The sequence below is a fragment of the Cydia fagiglandana genome, chromosome 13 (assembly GCF_963556715.1).
Source record: "Cydia fagiglandana chromosome 13, ilCydFagi1.1, whole genome shotgun sequence".
In the NCBI taxonomy this organism is placed as follows: Eukaryota; Metazoa; Arthropoda; class Insecta; order Lepidoptera; family Tortricidae; genus Cydia; species Cydia fagiglandana.
In genome coordinates, this window is record NC_085944.1 from 19,696,996 (window position 1) to 19,721,504 (window position 24,509).

At 39.6% G+C, this 24,509-nt stretch overlaps 2 protein-coding genes across 4 annotated transcripts in view; one reads left to right on the top strand and one right to left on the bottom strand.

The window, feature by feature from the left end:
- Positions 1 to 24,509, bottom strand: part of LOC134669924 (E3 ubiquitin-protein ligase Ubr3) — a 113,253-nt gene that overhangs the window by 40,163 nt on the left and 48,581 nt on the right. The window lies entirely within an intron of this gene.
- On the top strand, positions 7,232 to 24,065 carry LOC134670393 (uncharacterized). Of its 3 annotated transcripts, none has more exons than XM_063528228.1 (10): positions 7,232 to 7,818; positions 17,152 to 17,293; positions 17,857 to 17,994; positions 18,188 to 18,405; positions 18,817 to 18,909; positions 19,398 to 19,525; positions 21,221 to 21,457; positions 21,742 to 21,873; positions 22,396 to 22,565; positions 23,044 to 24,065. In XM_063528228.1, exons 1-10 carry the CDS (start codon positions 7,255 to 7,257, stop codon positions 23,205 to 23,207), a joined length of 1,986 nt encoding a protein of 661 aa, XP_063384298.1. In that variant the 5' UTR covers positions 7,232 to 7,254; the 3' UTR covers positions 23,208 to 24,065. The 3 variants fall into 3 exon arrangements, with proteins under 3 accessions (XP_063384298.1, XP_063384297.1, XP_063384299.1); XM_063528227.1 differs by lacking the exon at positions 19,398 to 19,525 and adding an exon at positions 20,122 to 20,249; XM_063528229.1 differs by lacking the exons at positions 7,232 to 7,818; positions 19,398 to 19,525 and adding exons at positions 14,945 to 15,460; positions 20,122 to 20,249.

Below are 24,509 nucleotides of genomic sequence, written 5' to 3' on the forward strand. Positions count from 1 at the left end.
CTAAGGGTTTAGTCTCATTTCTACAGATTCCTATCACAGATTACCAATTCTACAGATTTTCAATTTTACAGATTCCCAAATCTACATAATTTCAATTTTACAGAAGCTTAATTCTACATAATCCCAATTCTACATAATTTCAATTTTACCTTAGGGGTGGCCAGGTGGAACGCTGGGCCTTCAGTAAGAAGTGCATATACTTGGAAAAATTCGACCTATGCCGCTGGGGTCCGGTGGCCAAATGGCACAGGCACCAGCGGCTATAGCAGAGGATGCTGTTTCGATTCCAGCCTGGGGCACTGGAGCTCTTGGTCACTTTTTAGGGTTCCATACCCAAAGGGTAAAAACGGGACCCTATTACTAAGACTCCGCTGTCCGTCTGTCCGTCCGTCTGTCTGTATTTCATGATCTTATGAACCGTGATAACTAGACAGTTGAAATTTTCACAAATGATGTATTTCTGTTGCCACTATACATACTAAAAAATTAAATAAAAAAAATATTTCAGACCCAATATATATTAAAGCCAATACTAGGCTGTATATGACCGATGAAATGAGTAAGTTTTTATTAATATGTTTTAAATGCCATGTTGGTGGCAAACAAGCATACAAGGCTATTAGTCACTAGAAAGACTAGATCTCTGCTGTGTTACAAATCTATACACTTTATTAGGGTTCCGTACCCGAAGGGTAAAAACAAGACCCTACTATTACTAAGACTCCTCTATCCGTCTGTCTGTAGGTTGTATCTCATGAACCGTGATAGCTAGACAGTTATAACAACAAATAAGTACTAAAAACGGAATAAAATAAATAAAGTGGGGCTCCCATGCAACAAACGTATTTTTTTGCCGTTTTGTGCGTAATGGCACGAAACCTTTCGTGCGCGAGTCCGACTCGCACTTGCCCGGTTTTTTATTACATACATATTTGTTTTAAGATATATCGGAATAGTACGTTTAGAGTTAAACTGGTGTACTGCCATCTCGCCGAAATATTTTTCGCCTAATTTCACTTCCCAACCAACTTATTGCAGTACTTTTAGTTGGCAAACCAATGCTTAGCATATTATTATTTAGCATAATTTTTATTTGACCACAATTTTATTTAGCAGATGTTCATTTTACCACGATTTATTTAGAAAAATAGTCACTAAGCAAATGTTTTATTATACCTAACTATTTATTGTTACATAACGTTTGCCAAAATTGAAACTTCGCATACTTTTTATTTGATCACAATTTTATTTAGTAGATGTTCATTTTACCAAAATTCATTAAGACAAATAGTCACTGAGCAAATGTTTCAACTTAGCTAACTCTTAATTGTCAAAAAACGTTTGCTTTATTTATACTTACTTTTCATAATATATTTTGATGGCTATTTGACCTGTTGGTGGCTTTTTTTTTAACAAACGTATCTACATATTTCCATGGACGGGTGCCACTACGCTCATAGATTTGATGACTGTACCAACATGTTTTAGGTTAGATGACTGCAATCCCCAAGAAATCGAACTGTTGCCAGAAAAGTGGGTTAGGTTAGGTTAGAACTGCGACCCCACGAAAACAAACTGTTGCCTCAAAGGTGGGTTAGGTTAGAACTGCGACCCCCGAGAAAACGAACTGTTGCCAGAAAAGTGGGTTAGGTTACGTTAGAACTGCGATCCCACGAAAACAAACTGTTGCCAGAAAAGTGGGTTAGGTTAGGTTAGAACTGCGACCCCACGAAAACAAACTGTTACCTGAAAGGTGGGTTAGGTTAGGTTAGAACTGCGACCCCCGAGAAAACGAACTGTTGCCAGAAAAGTGGGTTAGGTTAGGTTAGAACTGCGACCCCACGAAAACAAACTGTTGCCTGAAAGGTGGGTTAGGTTAGAACTGCGACCCCCAAGAAAACGAACTGTTGCCAGAAAAGTGGGTTAGGTTAGGTTAGAACTGCAACCCCGAAGAAAACGAACTGTTGCCAGAAAAGTGGCTTAGGTTAGGTTAGAACTGCGTCCCCACGAAAACAAACTGTTGCCTGAAAGGTAGGTTAGGTTAGATTAGAACTGCGACCCCCAAGAAAACGAACTGTTGGCAGAAAAGTGGGTTAGATTAGGTTAGAACTGCGACCCTACGAAAACAAACTGTTGCCTGAAAGGTGGGTTAGGTTAGGTTAGAACTGCCACCCCCAAGAAAACGAACTGTTGCCAGAAAAGTGGGTTAGGTTAGATTAGAACTGCAACCCCCAAGAAAACGAACTGTTGCCAGAAAAGTGGGTTAGGTTAGGTAAGAATTGCGACCCCACGAAAACAAACTGTTGCCAGAAATGTAGTAAACAAAATTACTACCTCCATCATTGAACTGCACATCTCGAAAAAACTACCTACGTAACGAAATAAAATGCTACTGTAATTTGTACCATGAGTAGTTGAGTACTATATTATTAGGGTATTTAGTAGTATGCATCACAATATTAGGCGAAAAATAATGTATGCCTATCAATACATTCGACATAACAATAAAAGACATTTTGAAACATGACCAACTAAATATTTTGCCATACAATAATATTGTAAATAATCATTTGCGACATGTTATATATGCGAAACGCGATATATGTTATATTTGCCAAATGATACTATGGGAAAAATAGTTTGGGAAGTGATAATTTGCCATACAATTTTCGGCCACATATTAGTAAACCAGTTAAACTGTATGTTATGGATTTAAAGTTATCGGAGATGAGATAGGTATGTAACTGCCTTGATGAAGGTTTGAAGTCTTAAAGTAATAATAATAATAATAATGTTTATAATTTTCTTTTTTATTGTTTTGTAAGTGTTTTTATATTTTACTTTTATATGCATATTATAATTAACCTAACTTAAGAAGGAAAATAAATAAAGAAAATAATAATAATATGCCCGCAGGGCAGCTTGTGGCGAGCTGTTGGGGAGTAACGACCCCACGGACCCGAGTGCTCCCGAGAGTCGGTCAGGGTCTCCGTCTCCGGCGTGTCTTCGTCGGTCGGAGTGGACCCAAAGGGGACCCGTAGTACTCTCAGCTCTGGCTTGCCTTCGTTGGCCGTCCAGAGAGGAGTCGCTAGAGCTATATGCTCCAGGGGTGGAAGTGTTAAAGGGCATAACGCCGCGAGTAACTTCGGAGAAAGCGCAGCACCACCTCTCGACACCCCTGAGCCGCTCACGCCGGTGTTGCGCCTGGCCGTCTTTACGATGGCGCATCAGGTGCCCATCTAACGAGTGGCGAGTCACCGCCTGCCTCGATAACACTGTATAACACAATGTTATGGCAGGTGTCCGAAACTTAGCAATAGCCCAGACTTATTTTCCACCCAAATTTAAACCATAGACCAGGACTCTTTCCATTTTTCTATAATAGCTCCCAATGCCTGCTGAAACCGGTTTACGGGTATCTATTTATGCACCCGTGAATGGGTTCCAGCAGGCGTTCTACATGACATCAAAGCTCTCCAAACGGCCTCTACGTGTTGGATCTATATCCCCACGCACGCCTTATAAATGACCGGGCTTAAAAACCCGAGAGTTTGTAACGGAGATACAAATAATAATATAGCCTTTATTTCTCTTTTGAGTTACATATTTACATTAAAAATATATTTAATAATTTTAATTTCGTTTTATTTTTAATGAGGTGCCCAGTGTCGGGCAAAGGCCTCCTCCAGCTCCTTCCAGACTGTCCTGTCCTTAGCTTTGCGGGTCCAAGCATGTTCGGCCACTTTGACAATATCATCGACCCACCTTTGCTTCGGGCGGTGAGCTGCTCGCTTGTTTTCAAGTGGGTACCAATGTAAAATCTTCTCACTCCATCTATTATCGGTTGTTCTTACTATATGGCCAGCCCATCTCCATTTTAGCCTACATGCAAGTTCGGCAGCATCTGTAACTTTTGTTATTTTTCTAATATCACAGTTTCTTTTTCTGTCACGTTTTTTAATATTAAGCATACTTCTCTCTGTTGCTCTCTGGAAAACATTTATTTTTTGTATGATGTCTTTGGTAAGTGTCCAAGTTTGGCATCTATATAGTAATGTTGGGAGTACTATAGAGTCCATGGCTTTCCTTTTTAGGTGTATGGGGAGTTTTGACTTAAATATTGTTTTTAAGGACCAGTACTTGCTCCATGCTAGTTTTATCCTTCGGTCAACTTCATTTGATGTTAGCTGAGTAAATGATATTATTTTTCCTAAATATATATATTGGTCCACATACTCTATTTGGCTCGATTCTGTTATAATAGGTATTTTTGCGCTGTTTGTCATGGCAAAGGTTTTTTGTCTATTCATCTGCAATCCACACAATTTGCTTTCTTTTTCCAATGTATTAAGCATGTAAACCAAATCTTCATGGCTATTTGCAGTCAGAACTATATCATCAGCAAATCGGAGATTGCTTAGGTATTCGCCGTTGATTATCACCCCTTTTGTGTCCCAGTCTAACTTGCGAAATATTGACTCCAGAAGGGCTGTAAATAAATTTGGTGATATAGGGTCTCCCTGTTTTACTCCTCTGTGGATATGAAATGGTTCTCCTTTTTTTTCCAGTTTGACAGCCGCCTTGCTATTTCTATAGATTTCTTTTAATATATTTATGTATGTTGTTTGTACTCCCTGCTCTTCTAGCGCTTCCCATAACGGCTTGTGGTGTATAGAGTCAAACGCCTTGGAATAATCAATGAATGCTATATATAATGGTTTTCTATATTCGATATGCTTTTCAATGAGTTGGGTAAGGGTAAAGATGTGGTCAATAGTGGAGTAGTTTCGCCGAAATCCTGCTTGTTCTCTTGGTTGGTGGCTATCAAGCACTTGTGATATTCTTTTCAGTAATACTGTAGCAAATACCTTGTAAACAGTCTGTTGCAAGCTTATGGGTCTGTAATTTTCTATAGCAGTAGGGTCACCTTTTTTGTAGAGTAGAGTTATAATTGATGTTTCCCATTCTTTAGGAATTCTTTTCTGTGTCATAATTTGATTAAAGAGTTTGGTCAAGACTGGTGTGAGTGGATCTACAATTGCTTTTAGAATATCGTTTGTGATCCCATCGTCTCCGGGGCTTTTGGTGCTTTTAAGTAGCTGTATGACATGTTTTATTTCAGTCTCAAGGAAGAGTGGTATGTTTTCATCGCTATGATGGTCCAAATTTTGATGGCTTAATTCATTATTCTGGTACAGTTTTCTAAAAAACTCTGTTGCCGTATTGATAAGCTCTTCACGGTTTGATATATTTTTGTTATTATGATGTAAAGTCATGAGCCAAGGTTTGGAAGTATTTAATTTGCGTTTTGCTCTTTTTGTTGATGCTCTCTTTTCCAATTCCTCTTCTATTATTTTATAGCGGTGATTTTTCTGATTGCGCTTAATTTGTTTTTTGACAAGTTTATAAAGGGCTTTCAGTTGATTCCTTTCGGAGCGTGTTCTGTTTTCTTTGTTTTTTAGTCTATTTCTCTCATTAATAAGTTTTTCAATATATGGTGTGATTATAGATTCCTCTGATTTTTTGCGCATGGGTAATTTATTCATTGCCTTTTTTATGTTCTCTGTCAATTTCTGATAAGCTAAATCAATATCATCAAACTCCACATCGTTTATGTATTCCTCAATGATGTTTTTTAAAGATTCTTTCTCCAGTGGATTTAAATTTTTGATTGGGTTTCGGTATCCAATTCGCGATTTTCTTTCCACTAGATCCTGATTGATACATGCTCGAACAAGTCGATGGTCTGTGGGAAATGTAGTATTAATTATTTGCACATCATAAATATCTTTAGTATTTTTAGCGAGGATAAAATCAATTTCGTTTTTAACATTTCCTGCTGGCGAGACCCAAGTCCATTTGTATTTAGGCTTCTTTTTAAAAAGTGAGTTGGTGACAAAAAATTGGTTTTCAAAGCAGAACTGTAAAAGTGTGTTTCCTCTTTCATTTCTCTCACCATAGCCCCATGGGCCCATGACTTTTTTGTCTTCTGCTGTTGGTATACCAATCTTAGAGTTGAAGTCTCCCATTACTATTGTATTTTTTGTTGTATTTTCTAAAGCAACTTGAAGTTGTTCATAGAATGCCTCTAGGTCTTCCTCGCTTGAATTTTCTGTCGGGGCATAACATTGTATTAAGTGGTATGTTTTTTGATGTAGGCTTATATCTAGGCGTATAACACGATCTGATATAGTTTTTATATCTATTATATTGGGTTTGAGATGTTTTTTAATGAGGAATCCCACTCCGTTTCTTCCACTTGTCTTGCCATGATAAATCATTATGTAGTCTTCTCTTAAAGTAAATAATTACTCAATTCAAAATTAGTACCTATTATTATAATTTATTTTACCCGAGCGAAGCCGGGTTTTCATCTAGTCATATTATAATTTTAAGTGCCTTAGTTTGTTTCAAAAACATCTTTCGGGGACTCCCACTATTCCTGGAGATGGAGCAATATTTTAACTGTATCATACGCTTATGATACAGTTAAAATGTGCAAATCAACTGATTAATTTATATTCGACTAATGTTCTCCCTAACTTATACCTTTTGATGGATAAAGCTATTGGGTACGTAAAGAGACGTTAAAAATAAACAAATTACAAATACCTCCGTGTGCATGTCAGACTACATCAACAATAGGTACACGTATAGTACACGGAACATTGCACAAGTCCAATCAAACCTATTATTACTACATACATCCCGATCTATCAGATCTAGGTGTATCATTGTCATGGCAGGTAGAACCACATTAGCATATCCCTCATAATTTTTAAGAAAAAAAGCAGCAAAAAAGCGGGTGCGGTTTGGATACAATGTCTTTGTTGACATAAGTGGCGGGAGGGATCCTACTCTGTGTTGCTAGAATCAACGTTTTATATTTTCGAGGTTTAAAAAATCGTGAACAATTTTTTTTCGAGTAAAAATTCTTCCTTCTTCTACATGAGGTAAAACGTAATCTGAAGGATCTTATTGGATGTTTAAATATTACATCGAGAGAAACGATCACGCGTAACGTATTTGAAAGTGAGAAAAACATTTAATCTGTTCTCGTCAAACAAGAACTTGACAGAACGACCTACAAGTGCCGCGCTAACCGTCCGCAGTTATACGGAATCATAACGTAACCGGTTGAACTCCACTAGCGAAAGATAGAAAATTGATATATAGTATTTTAGGTGTCTGCGCTGGCCACCCCACGGCCTCGATCGTCATTCGTCTCGGGCCAGTGCGCTCGCGTTCTCCGCCATGGCCACACTCTCGCGCACGCTTATAGCGCTGCTCGCGCTCGGCGCGTGCGCCGCGCTCATAGACGACGCGCTGGACGTCATACGATTAGGAAAAGAAATCGGCGAAGAAGTGCTAAACTCATGGGATATAGTCGGGAAGTCGTTTAACGCGTCAGGTGGTGTCGAGTTGCCGATAATTAAGAGGAAAGAGAGGGTTATTTTATCGAAGTTAGCTCAGGTTTCGCGCGCGATACAGAGGTTAGAATTGGGGGTGGAGAAGACGGCTGCTGTCGCTGAGCTGTTAGCTAAGAGCGGTGGCAGAGGGGCACGATTAGAACTCCGCTTGCACGAGATGGCAGACCTGTTAAGTAGAGTATCATCAGCTAATAGACAGATGAGGGAGTACGTGAGCATTCAACAGGAGTTGGAGCCGAGTACGCTGCAGGACTTCGCGGAGTGGTGCGTGTCGCACGACCCCGGGGCGCTGCCGGGGTTGCTGGAGCGAGTGCACTCGCTGGTCGTGCCGCCGCACACGCACCTGCTCGGCCGGGGGATCATGCAGCTCGTCTTGGATGATATACAGGTTTGTCATTAAAACATTGTCGATACAATCAACTGGTAAGTAGTAAAAGCTAAATAAGAGATCATGTTAAGATATCAATCGTAGTATTAAAAACGACAATCGAAAAGGAAAAATGTATTGGGATGATATAGATGCTACAAAAAGTTACGTGATCATGTCCATATTTATTAAGTTTAGTTTCACGTTTTCTATCAACAATTGTCGATTGGCCCCTAAGGCCCTAGGTTCGTAAATACGTAATCAAGGCGTCGAGTAAAGTAGCGTTAAAATAAGTGGTGAAATAGATAGGGAGACAATAGAAACCGGTAGGCCGGTGACAGTTAAAGTGTGATAACCTGATAACGTATAATAAATTCAAATTAACGGCTAATGATATTGGAATGCTTCGTGCTATTTATTTATAACTGAGTTTACATAAACTGCTCGTGTTGACATGGCGATCGGATGGTAGGTAAATAGTTATTATTAATTTACATGTCAAGAAATTTAACAGGAATAAATAGTTGTGCATAATGTCCATGTCAATGTAATTTATTTAAAGTCTTTCTATATATATCAATGTTTTTACCAATATGTTGTTTTCGGTGCAAGCACGACATTCCTCGCATTGTGGCGCGACGCCGGATGGCGCGCGACAAACTTCCATTTGTAGGGTAAACAAACAAAATCTCTGCGAAGACAATGCAATGCAAGGTTTTACTTGCATTCCTTTGCACTCGAGAGCAATGCAAGCGGGAAACTTTGTTATTGAGTGAAGTGAGTTTAGTGAACATGGGGTAAACCGTTATCTTGCCATGAATGTACCTTACGCTTAATTAATATGTACAGTCAAAGATATTAATTTCCTACCCACTTTGTACTTTGTCACAGTGACAATAGTATGAGGTTTCTCGCGACTTTCATATTGATTGTCACTGTGACACCTAAACCTCACGTAGAATGAAGTCTAAAAATAGCATGTTCATTCAGGTCTTGAATTTGATATGCTGATATTCTGGTGCAATTATACTAAACATACATTAATTTATTACGGAGTTGAATAATTGTGAGAGGGATTTGCCTACACTCATACACTGTAGGCCTCATGTTATAACTGTCAGGATTTGGAGCGGATTCTTGGAATAAATACACATTGCCCTTTTTGCTTTCAATGTGCAACGTATCAAGACTATCAAGTTATCATACTGTCATTCTTCAAAACATTACAAAAGGTCTTTGTTTGTTACAAGATTTTATCTAAAACAAACTTTAGTTCCCGAGGTGCATTCGGGTTATAACAGGAAATATACGTTGGAAAGGAATATCTTTGAAATGGCAAGAACAATTTAACCGGATACTTAGTATTTAAGTAAGTACTCTCAGTGCGGCGGTTGGCTGCACCGACACGACACCAGATTACATAAGAAAATGTCGCAAACGAAACCAATAACTTGTTCAAGACCTTGACTACCATTCGAACTTAAACAATCACAACTTGATTTGATATTACACGCAAAAATATATTAATGATCGAAACGCACTGCGAGTTGTATCAAGTCAATATCAAATTGGGAATATTGGGATATTTTTATGATATGCGCTGAGCTCACAAGTTGAGCTGAGGGTGTTACTGGTGTTAGTGACACAGCCCAAACATAAAAACTCTCTTAAACATGATAGTAATATTTATTACGGAACTAATGGTCGAAAACAGTTTCTGTTCTATTTATAAGCAATAAAGCTAAAAGGACTGTATGATTTTATGTTACAAACTTATCTGGTACAACACATTACTGATATCTCAATTTTACCGTTACACATACATAATTATGTAAGGTACTGAAAATATGCAGTTAAACACTCTAAAAAATATTTCAAGAATTTTAACAATGACGAGAGAGTTATCATCATTACCCTATTTCCCTTCCCCGCTATCACAGAGTGTTTTGCAATTAACACATTCAAAATCACTTCCTTAAAAAACGCCCCTCACTTCAATTTGTACTTTTAGCTTAGAGGAATATGGTTTAAATTTCCTTATATTTGTGTTGAATGGTGACAAAAGTGACTTCCTTAAAAAGTCAATTACTCTTTACGTAAATTTAAACTCTTTGTCTAATGGAGTATGTATAACATTTCTTTGTTTTTACACTGTAAGATGACATTAGCAGGCTTGAGCGCGAACGGGATCAATGAGTCAATGCGTGTAACTGTGCGCGCGCGTGAGTCACGGGTCAAACAACTTGCTCATTGATTGGATGCTGCGCCTGCGACACTCAATCAGGCTCTGTATCAGTATCAGTATAGCCAATATGAGATTGAGTAACAATCACTTTACATCTGAAACTTGACTGATTTGACAGAACTTGTACTTGTGACTACTCGTAGCAGACTTTAGGAACGGTAAACTATATGTACGAGCCAATGAGTCACCCGTGTCAATACTCATCGCTTTCAACAAACAACGACGTACAGTTTCCCATTAGATGTAGTCCGACACTATTGCTACTGAGAATGCATAAGGGGTCATCAATCATCATTGTCGTCAATACAAATTATATAAGGGCTGGACTCTTTCCTAAATGGGAGTTGGTATCGGCAGTTTTGGCAGTAGATTTCACAATTTGAAGTACTCTCTAGCTAAATATGTACCTATGTACATATTGAGCTAAAGTTTTTTACTCATCAAAATATGTTCAGTAGTTTAACAGTGAAAATGTAATGAGTCTCATTTAAAATATTTCAATGGATTCCTTGATACCATTGAAATGTGACGCCAACGTCTTGAAATGGTTCCAATATTGATTGTTCACGTGAATCATATGCCGACCATTCAATGGCCGTGACCTGCCAATATTATAACTCTAAACAAGAGTACAGTTAGTTGCCAATGACTTATTGAATGGGCGACATGTAGCGGAAGCCAGGGTGTAACGCACTGACGCTGATAGTGATAACGGTTACTCGATTAAATTCGTTCTTATTGACACCAAAAATTACTTACTAGACTTATATCGAGTGTGCTCGAAAACAATATAAGTCTAGTAACACTAACCGTGAATCATTCAAAATTGTTAAAAATTACTTACACTTAAATGTCGACCGACGCTTCTATTGTTTTACTTTGAGAAAATTAACAATGTGCATACCATCGTTTACACACTTAATTAACAACAATCGTATAGCTTATTGTAAAGAGATAATCTACGGATGGTCATTTAACCCTTTGAGCGCCTATCGCGGGCGGCGCGTTATTGTGAACCTTGTTGGCATGCACTAAGGTCGATATTGGGCTGTAGCCGCGCGCGACACTTGACGTCTTTGGAGATCGAATGGTTAAGTGCTGTTGTCAATACCTTTCAGGCCCTGAACTCTGTACTCTACTGTCTTAAAGTCTGTGACTAACAACCAGTCAAGTCCACGCATTGTATTGTATATTTTGCGTGTGAAGGCCATATTAGTGGACATTGTGTACAGCGGGTATGGGTATGATTCTCCGAATTCAATTGTTACGACGGAAATGAGCAAAATAGGTGTCCGTCTGTACGCTATCTGTGTTATCAGAATGCAAATTTGAGAGAGGCCTTGCTTAATAAGCTACTACAACCTATTGTAATGTGGGTGTTTTTACGGGACTAGGAACTTTTGTTGAATAATATTAAATATACCTAAGTAATCTAAGCTTAAAGACTGAACTCCGACCAATCGAGGAATTTGTTTAGTGAACCTTCATAACAGAAAATTTCAGCATTTCGGATGGTAAAATGGAAGTCTTTTTTTTTAGTTTTCATAAATCGATGCCAATCTTTTTATTCGTAAATCATTTCCTTCCTGTAGAAAACGGCCTATCTTGATCTTTTCTGTTTGACGTTTAATAAAGCTAGTATTTATTGGTGCATAAATCGCTACCTAATGACGTGCAACGCCAGGCATAAAAGCTGAAACCTGTTCTGTTTATAATTGCTCCTAGTCGCCAGATACTGACTCATATGCTGAAGGCTAACCTTTTTTTATACAATACAAGTATGCCTTATTACCTACAAAAACCTAGCCTTCAGAAAATGTTGCTCGAAAAAATTATGTTAGTCACTTAGAGAGAGTTATAAGTGTTGAAAATGAAATTCGTACCGTGGTACTGGAAACGAAAAAAAAAGTGATACTAATTTAGCCTTAGCCCAGCAGTGCGACACCTTATAAGCACTTAAAAAAAATAAAGGTAAATTTGTATGAGCAGGTTAAGTAAATGTAATTTTTGTGAAGTTAATCGAACTTGCATGGAACAACACGTAACACTTTTGACAAAATATAGCCAAAGGGTGCATTTTTTTTTATAAGTTTTTTTTAGAATCTACTATTTTTAAAAATATCAATCTATTATAACGAATCGTAACTTTGACGGTACAATCGAACATTCTTCAAGAAGCGGGTATCTAAATACCCGGTTCCCAAGAGTCGGCAATGCTTGTGATGTTGCTTATGTCCATGGGCGATTATGACTAGGGTTGCCAACTTTTTTTTGGTGGAATATACTATTTTCCAATATAAGGCATCAAAAATATAGTACTTTTAGATAAAATACTAAATATAGTCGCACCAAACAAAGTCTGCAGCGGATTTGATAGCTCACGCAGTGTAAGTGTTATGTATACGTCATAATTTCATAGAAGTTTGAAGTTTAAAATTACACTTGCACTGCGTGGGCTATCAAAATCGCTGCAGGATTTTTACGGTCTGACTATATGAGGGTAATATACGTTTAATCGGAAATATAGTATTTTAGCGTACTATATATTTTTCCAAAAGTATATAGTACAGAGAGCCAAAATATAGTACAATACTATATAATATAGTACGGTTGGCAACCCTAACTATGACCGCTTCCCATCAGGCGGTTCGTCTGCTCGTTTGCTGACTATCACATAAAAAATCACATGCACCTATGCACAACCCTTCATTTTACCGTAGTAGGTTAACTAGGAAACAACACGCTTAATTCCAGGAAGCTTGATAAGTGATATCTACGGACCGAAGTCACCATCCCCATGTACAGTAAAAAAATAGATATTTATAGTATTCTTATAACAAAACATGTTCATTATTCCCCATTAATGGACCTTACCTCTTTGCAATAAGGCCTACGAACAGTCGGCCAGCATTGCCATTGATGGTGTAACTAGGTATCGGTTAGCCACGTAAAGTTAATAAAGATGATTATAATAATGGCTAAACGTGGAAACGGGACGATTTCCACCGGTCTCTAATACCCACGTGTTAATTACGAACATGCATGTGGCCTACATTCCTAAGTGCAATTGGTGCAGTTGTGTTATAATTGGCTTAGAATATACAGAATATGAACCCTGGTGCAAGTTCTCTATTAAGACTAGGTTGCACCACACATCGATGGTACCACAACCTCACCGTCAAAGCGATTGATAAATTTTACTTTATGGGAATTTTCATAGTTCACTGCCATTTCAGCCTTCCTGCCCCGTTTACATTATTTTATAGGCGTTCCAAATATTATGTTATTATAAATATAAACTGTAGTTCGTCGAAACGGTACATTTTATTACATTGATACCAAAAGGATTATTTGAACAGATGTTCGACATGTGTGACTTTGACATTCAGAAAAAAATGTCACAACAAAAATAACTTTAACATAAGAACAGAATACAAAAAGCAACAAAACTGAAACGGGATTAGGGATTCATTTCAATTCAATATTCAGCCTACTTTTTAGGGATCCCTGGAAAACCCTTGAAGCGAATTGATTACATTGAATTGGAAAGAGGGATTCTTTAAAACATATTGCCAACCCACCGTCTGGGTCTGTGTTGGGAGTTGAGACAAGTCCCTGCGTTTGCTATTTAGGAAATCATCCCTTGAGGAGGAAGGGGGATGAAATTTACAATGGAATTGATGATTCTGTACAACCGAAGTCTCAGGCAGAAGCTAGTTATATCTCGGGTTAAAAAACAGGGTCAAGAACAATAAACAAATGGATCGCCCATTCGCTGTTCCCAGAAGTTCAATTAAACAAAAACAATAACACCTAAATATCACGACATATTGCGCGGGAGCGTGTCCGCCGTCAGCTGACGAGTTCGTTTATATTACAAATATCTACATACATCTACTACAAATGAAACCCATCTTTATTAAAACTGTATAAGAATATAGATAGCCGCATTATGTCGAGTGCACGTGAAATAATGAAGCACTAACAATAATACGGGTGCTCTTGCAATCGCTCCCCGAGTGCAAGTCACAGGAGAACCATTCTAAATGCATTCTCATATCATACAAGAGTCAATACCAAGCCAAAACTCAAGCTTCCCTGGTTGACCTGAGCGTTCGACTCAATAGCGTTTGGGAATATATGAGCAGTAGGCCGGCGTGGCTTTGCAGATGTAATCGGTGCATTGCAATAAAAGCTGTATTGTTATTGTGATAAATATCAAGGAGGGTGCAAGCTGTGGTTGGTGCGTTAACAGCATTATGCGGGCCAGTGGTGTTGTGTCGAGCGTGTCGATATTGATGTCGATACGGACGGGTGAAGCTGATATCGACATTTTGTAATCGATCGCATGTTTGTAGTCATGTTATAATACAAATAACAAGTTAACACCACATTGTTGTAATTTTTGTTCTTCGGTGCCTAATTTCTAGGTAGGCTTACGCAAAATCATCACACTTACATAATTATCGAATATGTTATTAAAAAAAAATCTAAACTGCACCCTCGTGGCTAAAATATGCAGAGTAAAAAAATACACTCAGCCGCTCATGCAAGCAAACATACATTTAGGTATTAAATATAAAATCTACTAGTAGACATTAAATAAATGCCATTATCCCATTCAAAAAGACGATTCCCGACTTATCTACCGAGTAAATGCTATTTGCAACTATGGCCGTCTGTACTCTAAAAGCCGATAAAAAACGTGACTGACTTTACTTTTAAACTTAAATATACAATAAAATACTATGTTGCCACAATTAACGTATCAAACTCCGATTCTGACGTTTCGACACAGCTGGCTGTTTTACTTGTTTGTAAATTCGCACGTGCATTTAATTGAAACTGGTATATAAAGTCGATAAGTAAACGTCCGTCCCTACCGGCGGTCCCCACTCGCTCGCGCGGTCCCCTCGCTAGTGCTCGCCGGTCTCTCGACGGCGACGGTCGACCATGCGGCTCCTAACTCTGTCGTTGCTCGTAGCCCTCGCGCTGGGGGACCTGTCCCCTGTAGACCACATCCGAGACAATTTCTACAAGCTTGAGAAGGAGCTATGGACGAACGCGACGAATCCTGAATGGATAAACGCGGGTTTGGGAGCAGATATAGAAGTGACAAAGGCGTTCTCGTCGTTCCACGATCGATTCTCGGCTGTGCCGGTGCCGCCGCGGCCGCATGTGGACTCCTGGCCGTGGGTGAAAGCCACGGAGAAGCTGGGAGTAGTCGACAATCTTTATAAGAACTTCATGGAGTTTGTGAAGCGGCAGGCGGTGCCGGGAGCGGTGCCGTCCCCGGTCAGAGAGTGGTTGGACTTGGCGGAGGTGATACTGCGGGACCCAAAGTTGTCAGTAGCTGATGCGGTCCAGCGGCTGGACGAGCTCATCGAGCATGGGGACATGTTCCGGTCCACCTTGCAGGTACAAATGCATCAGGGATCTAATACGTGTTTTTTTCCAGAAACGTGTTAATGTTAATTAAACTTAAGGACAAAGTAGCTCCTTTTAGGGCTTCTAAAGTTCTGAACTGATAGCTTCAAATTCCTATCAGATGATTTATACAAATTTGCCACCAAAAGCAAAAACCACAATAAAGAATAAAGCCTTTTCGGTTAAAAATACAAGTGTACGTGCAAATTCCATTCGATAATTGTTATAATCAGCACAGGAAGACGTAACGCGAGTTCACGTTAGCAATAACATTAGCGACGGAATCTGAAACCATTAAACCACTGACACGACCAACTTATACAATCGTGTTTACGATTATCGGTCGGTCGCTGCGATTTTGGTCTCATCGTTCGTAAACATTGATAAATAAACCTTGGGATTGCTATTACAATGCCAGTGGCTACTTGGTCTGGGAGCTTAAATGGAGTCAATTTGCTCAATTAAAAACGCGTTGGATTTAATTACATTTAGGCTCAGTGAGGACTTTCTTGACATTTCTTTCTTGGTGAAACCTCACAATGGTGAATTAAGAATTAGCAGTCGTAATTTTTCTTACAACGTCAAAATTAAGGAATTTTGAAGAAAATCATTCTTATCAAGGTATCAAATCACAAGATAACCCTCATTAGTAGGTATCCAACTCTCAATACTTATTTCAATTATCTTCTTGGAATGTTATGAATATAAAAACATAATCGATTAACTTCCACAGCGCTATGATAGCTTTATACTCGATATGATTGTTCTGTAATAAAATAAATAACAACCCAGTGAGCCTATAGGAAAAACACCACAGGAAAATAAATCTAGCCGATTCCTTTATCTACATAAATATGAGTAATGAACAAAGAAACATCATCCCGCGCGGCATTTGTTGAAACTGTCTGTACTTACATTTACCTAACTTGAACATTGGTGGACCGTATGTCTGCACAATAAGGTTTACGAATTGTCAACGATGGTAGGAAGAAACGAAAAATTGCGCATAAGAAGAAGACTTCTTCTGCACGTTCTGTACAAGTTGGTCATTCTGATGCGCTCGACGGACAAAGGATTTAACGCCTTATAAAAAGGTCGTTTACTGTGTAAACTAACGCGACAGACTAAACAGTAGGATTGCGCGACACATTTACATAAGATATGCCATACCTACAGCTTACTGTGAGTTATATTTTTGCTAAACATTTTTTTTATTTCCTGCTGGAAAACAGGAAAATATACCTAAGGATTTCTAAAGTGTAACTTCCTCTATAGTAGGAACAGGTCATTCAACTAAATCTAACAATTGGGGCGCACGTAGAAAGTTATACATAACATAAGAATGAATCACAAATGCATCATAGCAATAGCAACATCAATAAGTTGTAAACAAATCACGGAAGTGATTAAGATTTTAATTTCAACTGTCAAAATCTATTTCTAGATAGCGAAAGATTTTTTTGAGACAAAAATGCTTCCCCATAAAGAGTCTTCTATGGATGGTTCAGTAACCCAGCAATTTAAGGCTTAAACCGTCTGAGAACTCACATGCTTACATTATCGGCTACTGAGGTATACCCACTGGGTACACACAATTCAACCGATCGGTCGAATACTGCAATCTAACTAAAATCGCATGCAAGTCGTAAAATTCACCGTCTAAATATAGGTCACGTCCACAGGAACAGAGCCAGGACCTGTGCGAGCTGCAGATGTCGCCGCACCAGCTCATCTACGACATGTACAACACCATCGCCCTCACGGAGATCAAGGGCTACGCCATGATGCAGTTCTCCTGGATCCTGCTCAAGATCTACGGGAAAGGTAATAAAGGCTGCTCAACACAATTTGAGATAGACTGTAGTTTAGGATCTCTCTTTTTTCTCTATCTAAATAAACTTAAGAGTGAAGATAAGAACGAATGCGCGAATGTCATGAGTGAAGTGCTGACACTGTTGACATAACACGTCTTTTTAAATTCTGTCGTGTGATATTCTGACTAAAGTATTACAGGAACCGGGTCATATATCCTTCTGCTCCTCTGCTGCCAATACGCACATCAAGTGTAATAACCGATTATCACTTTGTAGAATCACGTCGTTGATTCCAGTTACATTGTAAACTCGATATACAACTGAGGAGTGACTCATAGAGAACGCATCAACCTTGAACCTCGCGCTTCCCGCGCAGTGTTGCGACATGTCCTCTGACAGTAGCGAACTACACTACATCACTAGCACGCGCAGCGGAAAAGCGGGACGGATAGAGCACTGAACCTACCTCATTGTGAATTATGTTGTCCTGATTATGTGCACTATGGAAAGGAAAAGCGAGGCACTGGCTACGATGCATAGTGAAACTAACGAATTAAAATACAAACGTTACAGGTAACTACACAGAGGAAGCCAGCCTGACGCGACAACGCTACGCCGAACGGACGGAGAAGACAGCAGCCGCCGCCAAAGCTGCACTCGCTATGTCCAAACGAGGGGTCTACCGGTGTGATCCAACGCAGCACAAAGAAGGTAAACAGAATTATCCTCAAGGCTTTACAAAACGGGACACGATCTTCTACTTTAAGATGCATTTTTGAAAGTCCAATTTATCAAAGTAGACGACTCGCGAGTTTCACTAACAGACCGCGAGCAACGAAGGATATATAATGTAATCAATCCCAATACCAACTAAACTCATCAAATGTTCGCATACCTATTCCAGGTGAAACCTTCGCGCAAGTGACTCGCCTACTCCAGGGCTACATCGAGAACGAAGTGGACATGAATACTGACGGAACGTGTCGGGACAACTGCGCGTACTATTCGTTGGCGGAGCGCAAGGGCTGCTTTAAGGAGCTGTATTGCGCGAAGCAGAGGCCGTGCAACGGGAGGATTCTTAACTGCCAGTACATTGACTCGGATATGTGGGTCTGTCCGGCGGTAAGTCACAACTTCTCTTTTTGCAGAAATTTCAAATGACATTTGTCGCGATTCCTTGATTCTTCCATCTTCTTGCATCCGATCATACCTACTATTGCCGCATTAGGTCAACTTATACATATGGCTATATATCATAAGATACGAGTACATGTGTTTATTATGATCTCGCGAACTACTACCGGCATTGTTCCCATCATCAATATAGATGACGAAGGAAGATTTTTCTAAAAAGAATTTCAAAACAACTCATCTAAAAGTCATAACAACAACGATAAGACTTCTTATTTATGTAACTTAACAATTGCAATTCAGCACAACTATTGCGTTAGAAGTAGGAAGGCTCATGTATATTAAAATATTCCGAGAATCGTAGGTACAGCTACAGTAGTGAGCGTTGATTTATGTTTTCAGGGTCGGAACAGCAACCGGCGGTACGAGTGGATCGAGTACGAAAACGGGCGGACCCTCGGCCGAGCCGGCAAGTGCACGCTGGGAACCACCAAGGTTAGATCCATTTAGAGGGGTCAAATATATCTATACATTTATCGCCTTATTAGCAAGTGTGTGAATATATATTTGAACGTGCCTATATATAATTCACACTCAATGATTGGCCAAACGTCTCGCTTATTGGCACGAATGTGTATTCAAATAGGCAAAAAGCGAATAAAGGTTATTGGAGCAAACGTTGGTCACGCGAGTTTATTTGTTTGGCTTATCTACTTGACCCGGGAGTAAAACGGGGTCGACAGATTACAAAACAAACTGCGATGTCGAGTAAATCTGAAGAGTTATATTCAACGCTACTATTATACGCAGTTAATTAGATTTACAGCGAAACTATTTCCTCAACCAGGTACGGTAACTCCGTGAATATAAATGAACCATTAAACATGAACTCAGCCAGCACAAAGTTTAACCAGAAGTAGTCAGGCGAATCGCAACTTTAATGTTTCGGTTTAGAGGCGAGTTTTGACAGCGCAGCCTTCCAGGTGGACTCGTGGTGGCGCTGGCTGTTCTGGCACTGCTCGTACTGCATGTGCCTGTGCGACGAGAACACCCAGGAGTCGGACCGGTACTTCAGCCTCATCGACGCCACCTCCGACGTCAAGAACAACAAGTTAGTCCCGGATGGGACGCCCGCACATCTTTACACCCTAAGTCGATCTTGGCTGCTAAATCATGATTGCGCTCGCATGTTGAAAGTGTTGTTTAGCTGCGTCTATGAGATATGTCGTAAGTCGTAATAACGTGTTAGACTTCATGAACTTCTAAATTTTCATTTGTCGCCAGATACTGCGAATTCTTTTCACGGTCAGAGGCGTGCCAGAAAGTTAGCGTTTTTTCTGTATTTAACATTATGATAAAATTTTAAAAAGTTAGAGAAATGAACACGCCTATAAGGCTCTAGCAAGAAAATTAGTAACAAGTACTAATAACATAAAATTTGTAATAGGTAGTCTTATCCTAAAAAAACTTTTGAGGGTCATGCCTGTTAGCCGTTGAGTACTGTGTTCGCATTATCAGTGTCAAGTGTCAATTGTCCAGGTCAAATAGGGGCATGATTGGGCCGTCTTTAGCGATCGAAATTCAGTAGCGGTATTGCCTGAAGAAAATTTAGGCATAAGCGACCACTGAAGTCTATATGTCGAAAGTTTTCAACTTTTGAGGGGTCTCAAGCCAGTAAGCAGCCTTTAACTGTAATTTTTCTTGAAGGTGGACTCTTGGTGGCGCTGGAACCTCCAGCACTGCTCATACTGCATGTGTCTATGCGAGGAGCCGGCGCCGGAGGCCGAGCGCGTCTTCAGCTTAAGGGAGGCCGTGACGGACTTACAGAAGAACAAGTCAGTCGAGGCTCTGTGACGCTTTCGGTTGCCAGTATTCAAGTATTATTTACGAGATCCGTTTCAGTTATAAACATTGTTCTCATTATTTAGATAACTTATAATAGTATATTTCACCGTGAAGTTCACTTTTTAACACATCACATCAACTACAAAAGTAGACACTTCGAAACTAACTACGGGACCGATGGTCATACATCAGAAAACGCTATAAGACATGAATATGTGTAGATGTGTGCTTCTTGAATAGATAAATTTATAACAGCTGTAATAGTCCATCTAAGCTAACTCTGCCCAGATTTTACCATGACAAAGTGTGTGCTATGAACGTCATACGTTTATGGTAGAACTCCCACACTCTGTTGCTTGATCGAGGAATTAGCTTGGTCTGACTAACTATTGAACCAAGTTTAGTAAACGATCAGCCAGTTTATGTAATACTTGAATACGATGAGGCCCATGTGACAGAAGCCAGATTTTTCCATTGGGGCAGCACACGGCTTCCAGCGCACCAGCCGAGGGTCTATCGCTAGTTCGGGCAGTTACTTGTTGCTTTGGGTTCAGCTTTGGGTCTAATGTTCTTTACTAATGGCATGAGATGTGCGGGTGTCTTATTTTAGATATAATTAAGTTAGAAATTAAGTTCGGTAGCATAAGATTTTTATTGGGTAACATACATTCATACTTATAAGTGGTTTAGTGGTAAAGAGATCATGTTGATCTTACTCATCTGATTATATAAGTGAAATCATACTGAAAAAGGTTCGTAGCTGAATTGAATTATCGTTAACCACTGACTTAAATATATTTTATCGTTTGTTGGGACAAATGCTATTACAACTGTCGCATTTGGTTTTCAGAACAAGCTACTAGAACTTTATTTTGTCTAGGAACAAGTCTAAATATTGCTGAAATCGAATCGCTCGCAGAACCGGCAGAACCAATTGTAATAAGTATTTAAAATGTTCCAGGGTAGTAACAGGACTGCGTATAATGAAGCTCGGCAGAGTGTTCCACCTGCAGATCAGCGAGGGCCTGCTGGGCGAGCGAGGGGCGGTGACTCCCGGCGGCTGGGTGCCGGTGGTCAAGTTCGACCCCGCGGACGTGGGCGTGGCCGAGACGGACTACCACACGCTCACCTACGAGCAGCGAGCCATCGATCTGGACGAACTCGACTCGCCCAAGGGCCACGTGTTGACTGGAGTCAGGTCAGTAACGACGTTGGAACAGTGGGACATTAGATGATAGTGACTTGACATCGGCGACGCAGGATTCAATATAAGGACAATTCAATCTGTAATTAATGCCAATTCTATTAATAGGGATGGACAGGAAAATGGTAAGAAAAGCGCGGCGCAATACGAGAGTATACTCACTAGGCAGCCATACAGATAGTTTCTGAACGTTTATCTAACTTATCTTCACTGGCTTATTTATTTATCTTAACAGTAAAATCTATCAAAAATCTAACTGTCAGTATAAAATATTCCAGGTGGCGAATGATCGGTGCGCATCTACACTTCGAGATCCGATCAACACCTTTCAACTACACCACTGGTCGCCTCGCACCCGATAGAAGCCAGTGGATCAGCAATGACAACACAGAGGGCGCGGAACAACCAAGGTCGGTCACATTAACCTCTGCATAATGTTCACAATATACACTTCTGAAATTATGATAATTATGTATTGGATCGTTCGCCGCGTCAACACGATGATAGCACTAATTATTTTTTTATAGTCACGACTAGCTATCATTACATACTCTATCCCGCGTAATGCGTTAGGCATTTTCAATATAAAATGATAATTCATACTGTGATGATACCGATGATTGGCAATAATACAAGGATCAATCTATACACTTCAGCTTGATAGAGGTCTAACGAGTAAAACGAGAATTTCCAGAAAGCTTTTGAAACTTTACACTGTTCCTATACCGAATAAGTTTCAAGACACTAAAAATAGAACTCCATAGTTGGATGGTGTTAAGCAAAAATATGTCAACCCACATTAATTTTGTAATAAGATGTCGACTCAAAAAACTGATGCTTAAAGTTGAAATTTTATTGAAAAATTAATATGGGTTGACACATTTTTGCTTAATACCATCCAGTTATCGTAACGCATAAAATCTAAATTCCAGGAAACGCCTAGAGTTGTATAAACCCGACGTGCCGACGCGCAGCGCGGCGCCCATGCCAGTGGACTCGACGCACGACCAGTACGTCGAGTTTGTCAACTCGGACTTCGAGGCGGACGCCGCGCAGACCACGGTGCCCTTCCTGGACGTGCAGCCCGTCGAGCCCATGAAGGGTGAGATCACTATCAATTAATATATCCATCAAACTACTGTCAGAAGCTGTCTCTCATCACGTTTAAGCTAAGAAAGCCTGGCGAACACAAATCGTGTTTAGAACACAAATAGTAAGACCATTTCGATGATTAATATTTTTATATACCCATAACATTAGATACGCTCCTCAGCTAAGTTAGGGAACTTTTTCAAATAGGTAATAGTCGTAGGTAATTTAAATAAATAAATAAAATAAATAAATAAATATTATAGGACATTCTTACACAGATTGACTAAGTCCCACAGTAAGCTCAAGAAGGCTTGTGTTTGTGTTGTGTTGTGTTGTTGTTGTGCTTGTCTTGTGTGTGAATATGTTTTCATAATTGGAATTTTGGACTTTAAATTGATCTTTTTCTGTACGATACGATTTCTATTGAAGACGGTACGGTTAAACAAGTATCGCAATAAGAGAACCGATACGAGATATGTGTGTTACAGGAGCGTCCCTGGCGAGCGGGGCGGGCATCGTGCACCGCGGGCAGCGCGGCTCGGGCGGGTTCGTGAGCGTGAAGCTGTTCACGTACGACTACAGCCCGCACGTGCGCGCCGACCCGCCGCCCATGCACGAGCCCGACTTCGTGCCGCTGCCCACAGTCAACTAGCCCGAGCACGGGGCTACCCCGCGACCTACAGAGGACGCGTAACTGTACAACACACAGCCGGACCGACCTAACTTTGCATGCCATTTGCAATGACAAAGTGTAACATGTCATCATTAATTGAATCTAATCTATCTAATCTCAAAACAAATGTGTAATTTCTATGAAAGTAATATGTTAATGATGACACCTCCCAAGTTTGTTGTATTCGAATCGGTGCAAAGTTAGTTTAAACTGACTATATGATGGCTTGAAGTGAGACCGTACGCTTAAGTCCAGTTTAACATGTTGTCACAAATATTTGCGAATTATGTATCCTACCTAACACAAAACGCTATTTTGAGCGCGAAAAAATTGGCGATGAATTTATTTTTTATTTTATTTCGATATCTATGACTGAATGCACTTAGGCGTCCTCTGCTGTGTAAATTGAATTTAGTTTTAATCTAAGTAATTAGGAAGAGTGCGGCCAGGGGCCACGGAAGATACTTGGTCGCTCAGGCACTTAACCTCTAGAGCGATTTAAGACGTTTTCAAGGATTACGATTATTACGAATATATCACTTTTTGTAAGCAATTGTTGTCAGAGCACTTGAGGGGTATAAAGCACGTTTGGAATGTTACATATGGATGTGTAAATGCGATAACAAGATAAAGAATATAACCATAGAAATAGAATAATGAAAAACAGCCGCTTAGTAAAAATCATGGTCACGGCACCAAAGTGTAACCAAGGCGTTTTTTTATAAGTGTAAATGTAGCATCAAGTTATCTTCCGAGAGCTTCTGTGCTGTGGGAACTGTACTCATGATTGTAATGTAAGGTTTTGATAGTAATAAACACTTCTTAATTAAAGTATAAGATTCGTTTCATTTCACGCAAAAATCGATACGGATTCACGGAATAATTTAATGTGATGACTACATAATAGAGTAGATTTATAAGAAAGTATCAGATATTGTTTTCATTTGAAATAAGTCAAATAACAATCTTCCATTAATGTTACGTGTTTATGCAAGCTTCAATATGAATGCCAATTTATTGCCACATACACAATCGATGGTTTCCGAATTTGAATACTCGTTTTTTCATCTAGTCAATATGTAATAACTAAAATTACTTGACACAGCGACCTCTCTCGATCTTGTGAAACACAACGAATGTAACGCTTTACAAAAAGCTGGTTCGAGACGTATTCATCTCGTAAGTAAATAGTATCAGCCGTCCGGAATGATTTTATGAACCCTTCATATTTTTTGACCCGCGGGCTACGGCCTCCGCTTCCGTTTCGCGGGCCGGATTGTA

Excerpts from the sequence above, each read along its gene's own strand:
- LOC134670393 (XM_063528228.1), top strand. The coding sequence starts at position 7,255 with ATGGCCACACTCTCGCGCACGCTTATAGCGCTGCTCGCGCTCGGCGCG. Across the intron at positions 18,406-18,816 it reads ATATGTGGGTCTGTCCGGCG|GGTCGGAACAGCAACCGGCG; the intron begins GTAAGTCACAAC and ends TTATGTTTTCAG. Across the intron at positions 19,526-21,220 it reads TCCGACGTCAAGAACAACAA|GGTAGTAACAGGACTGCGTA; the intron begins GTTAGTCCCGGA and ends AAAATGTTCCAG.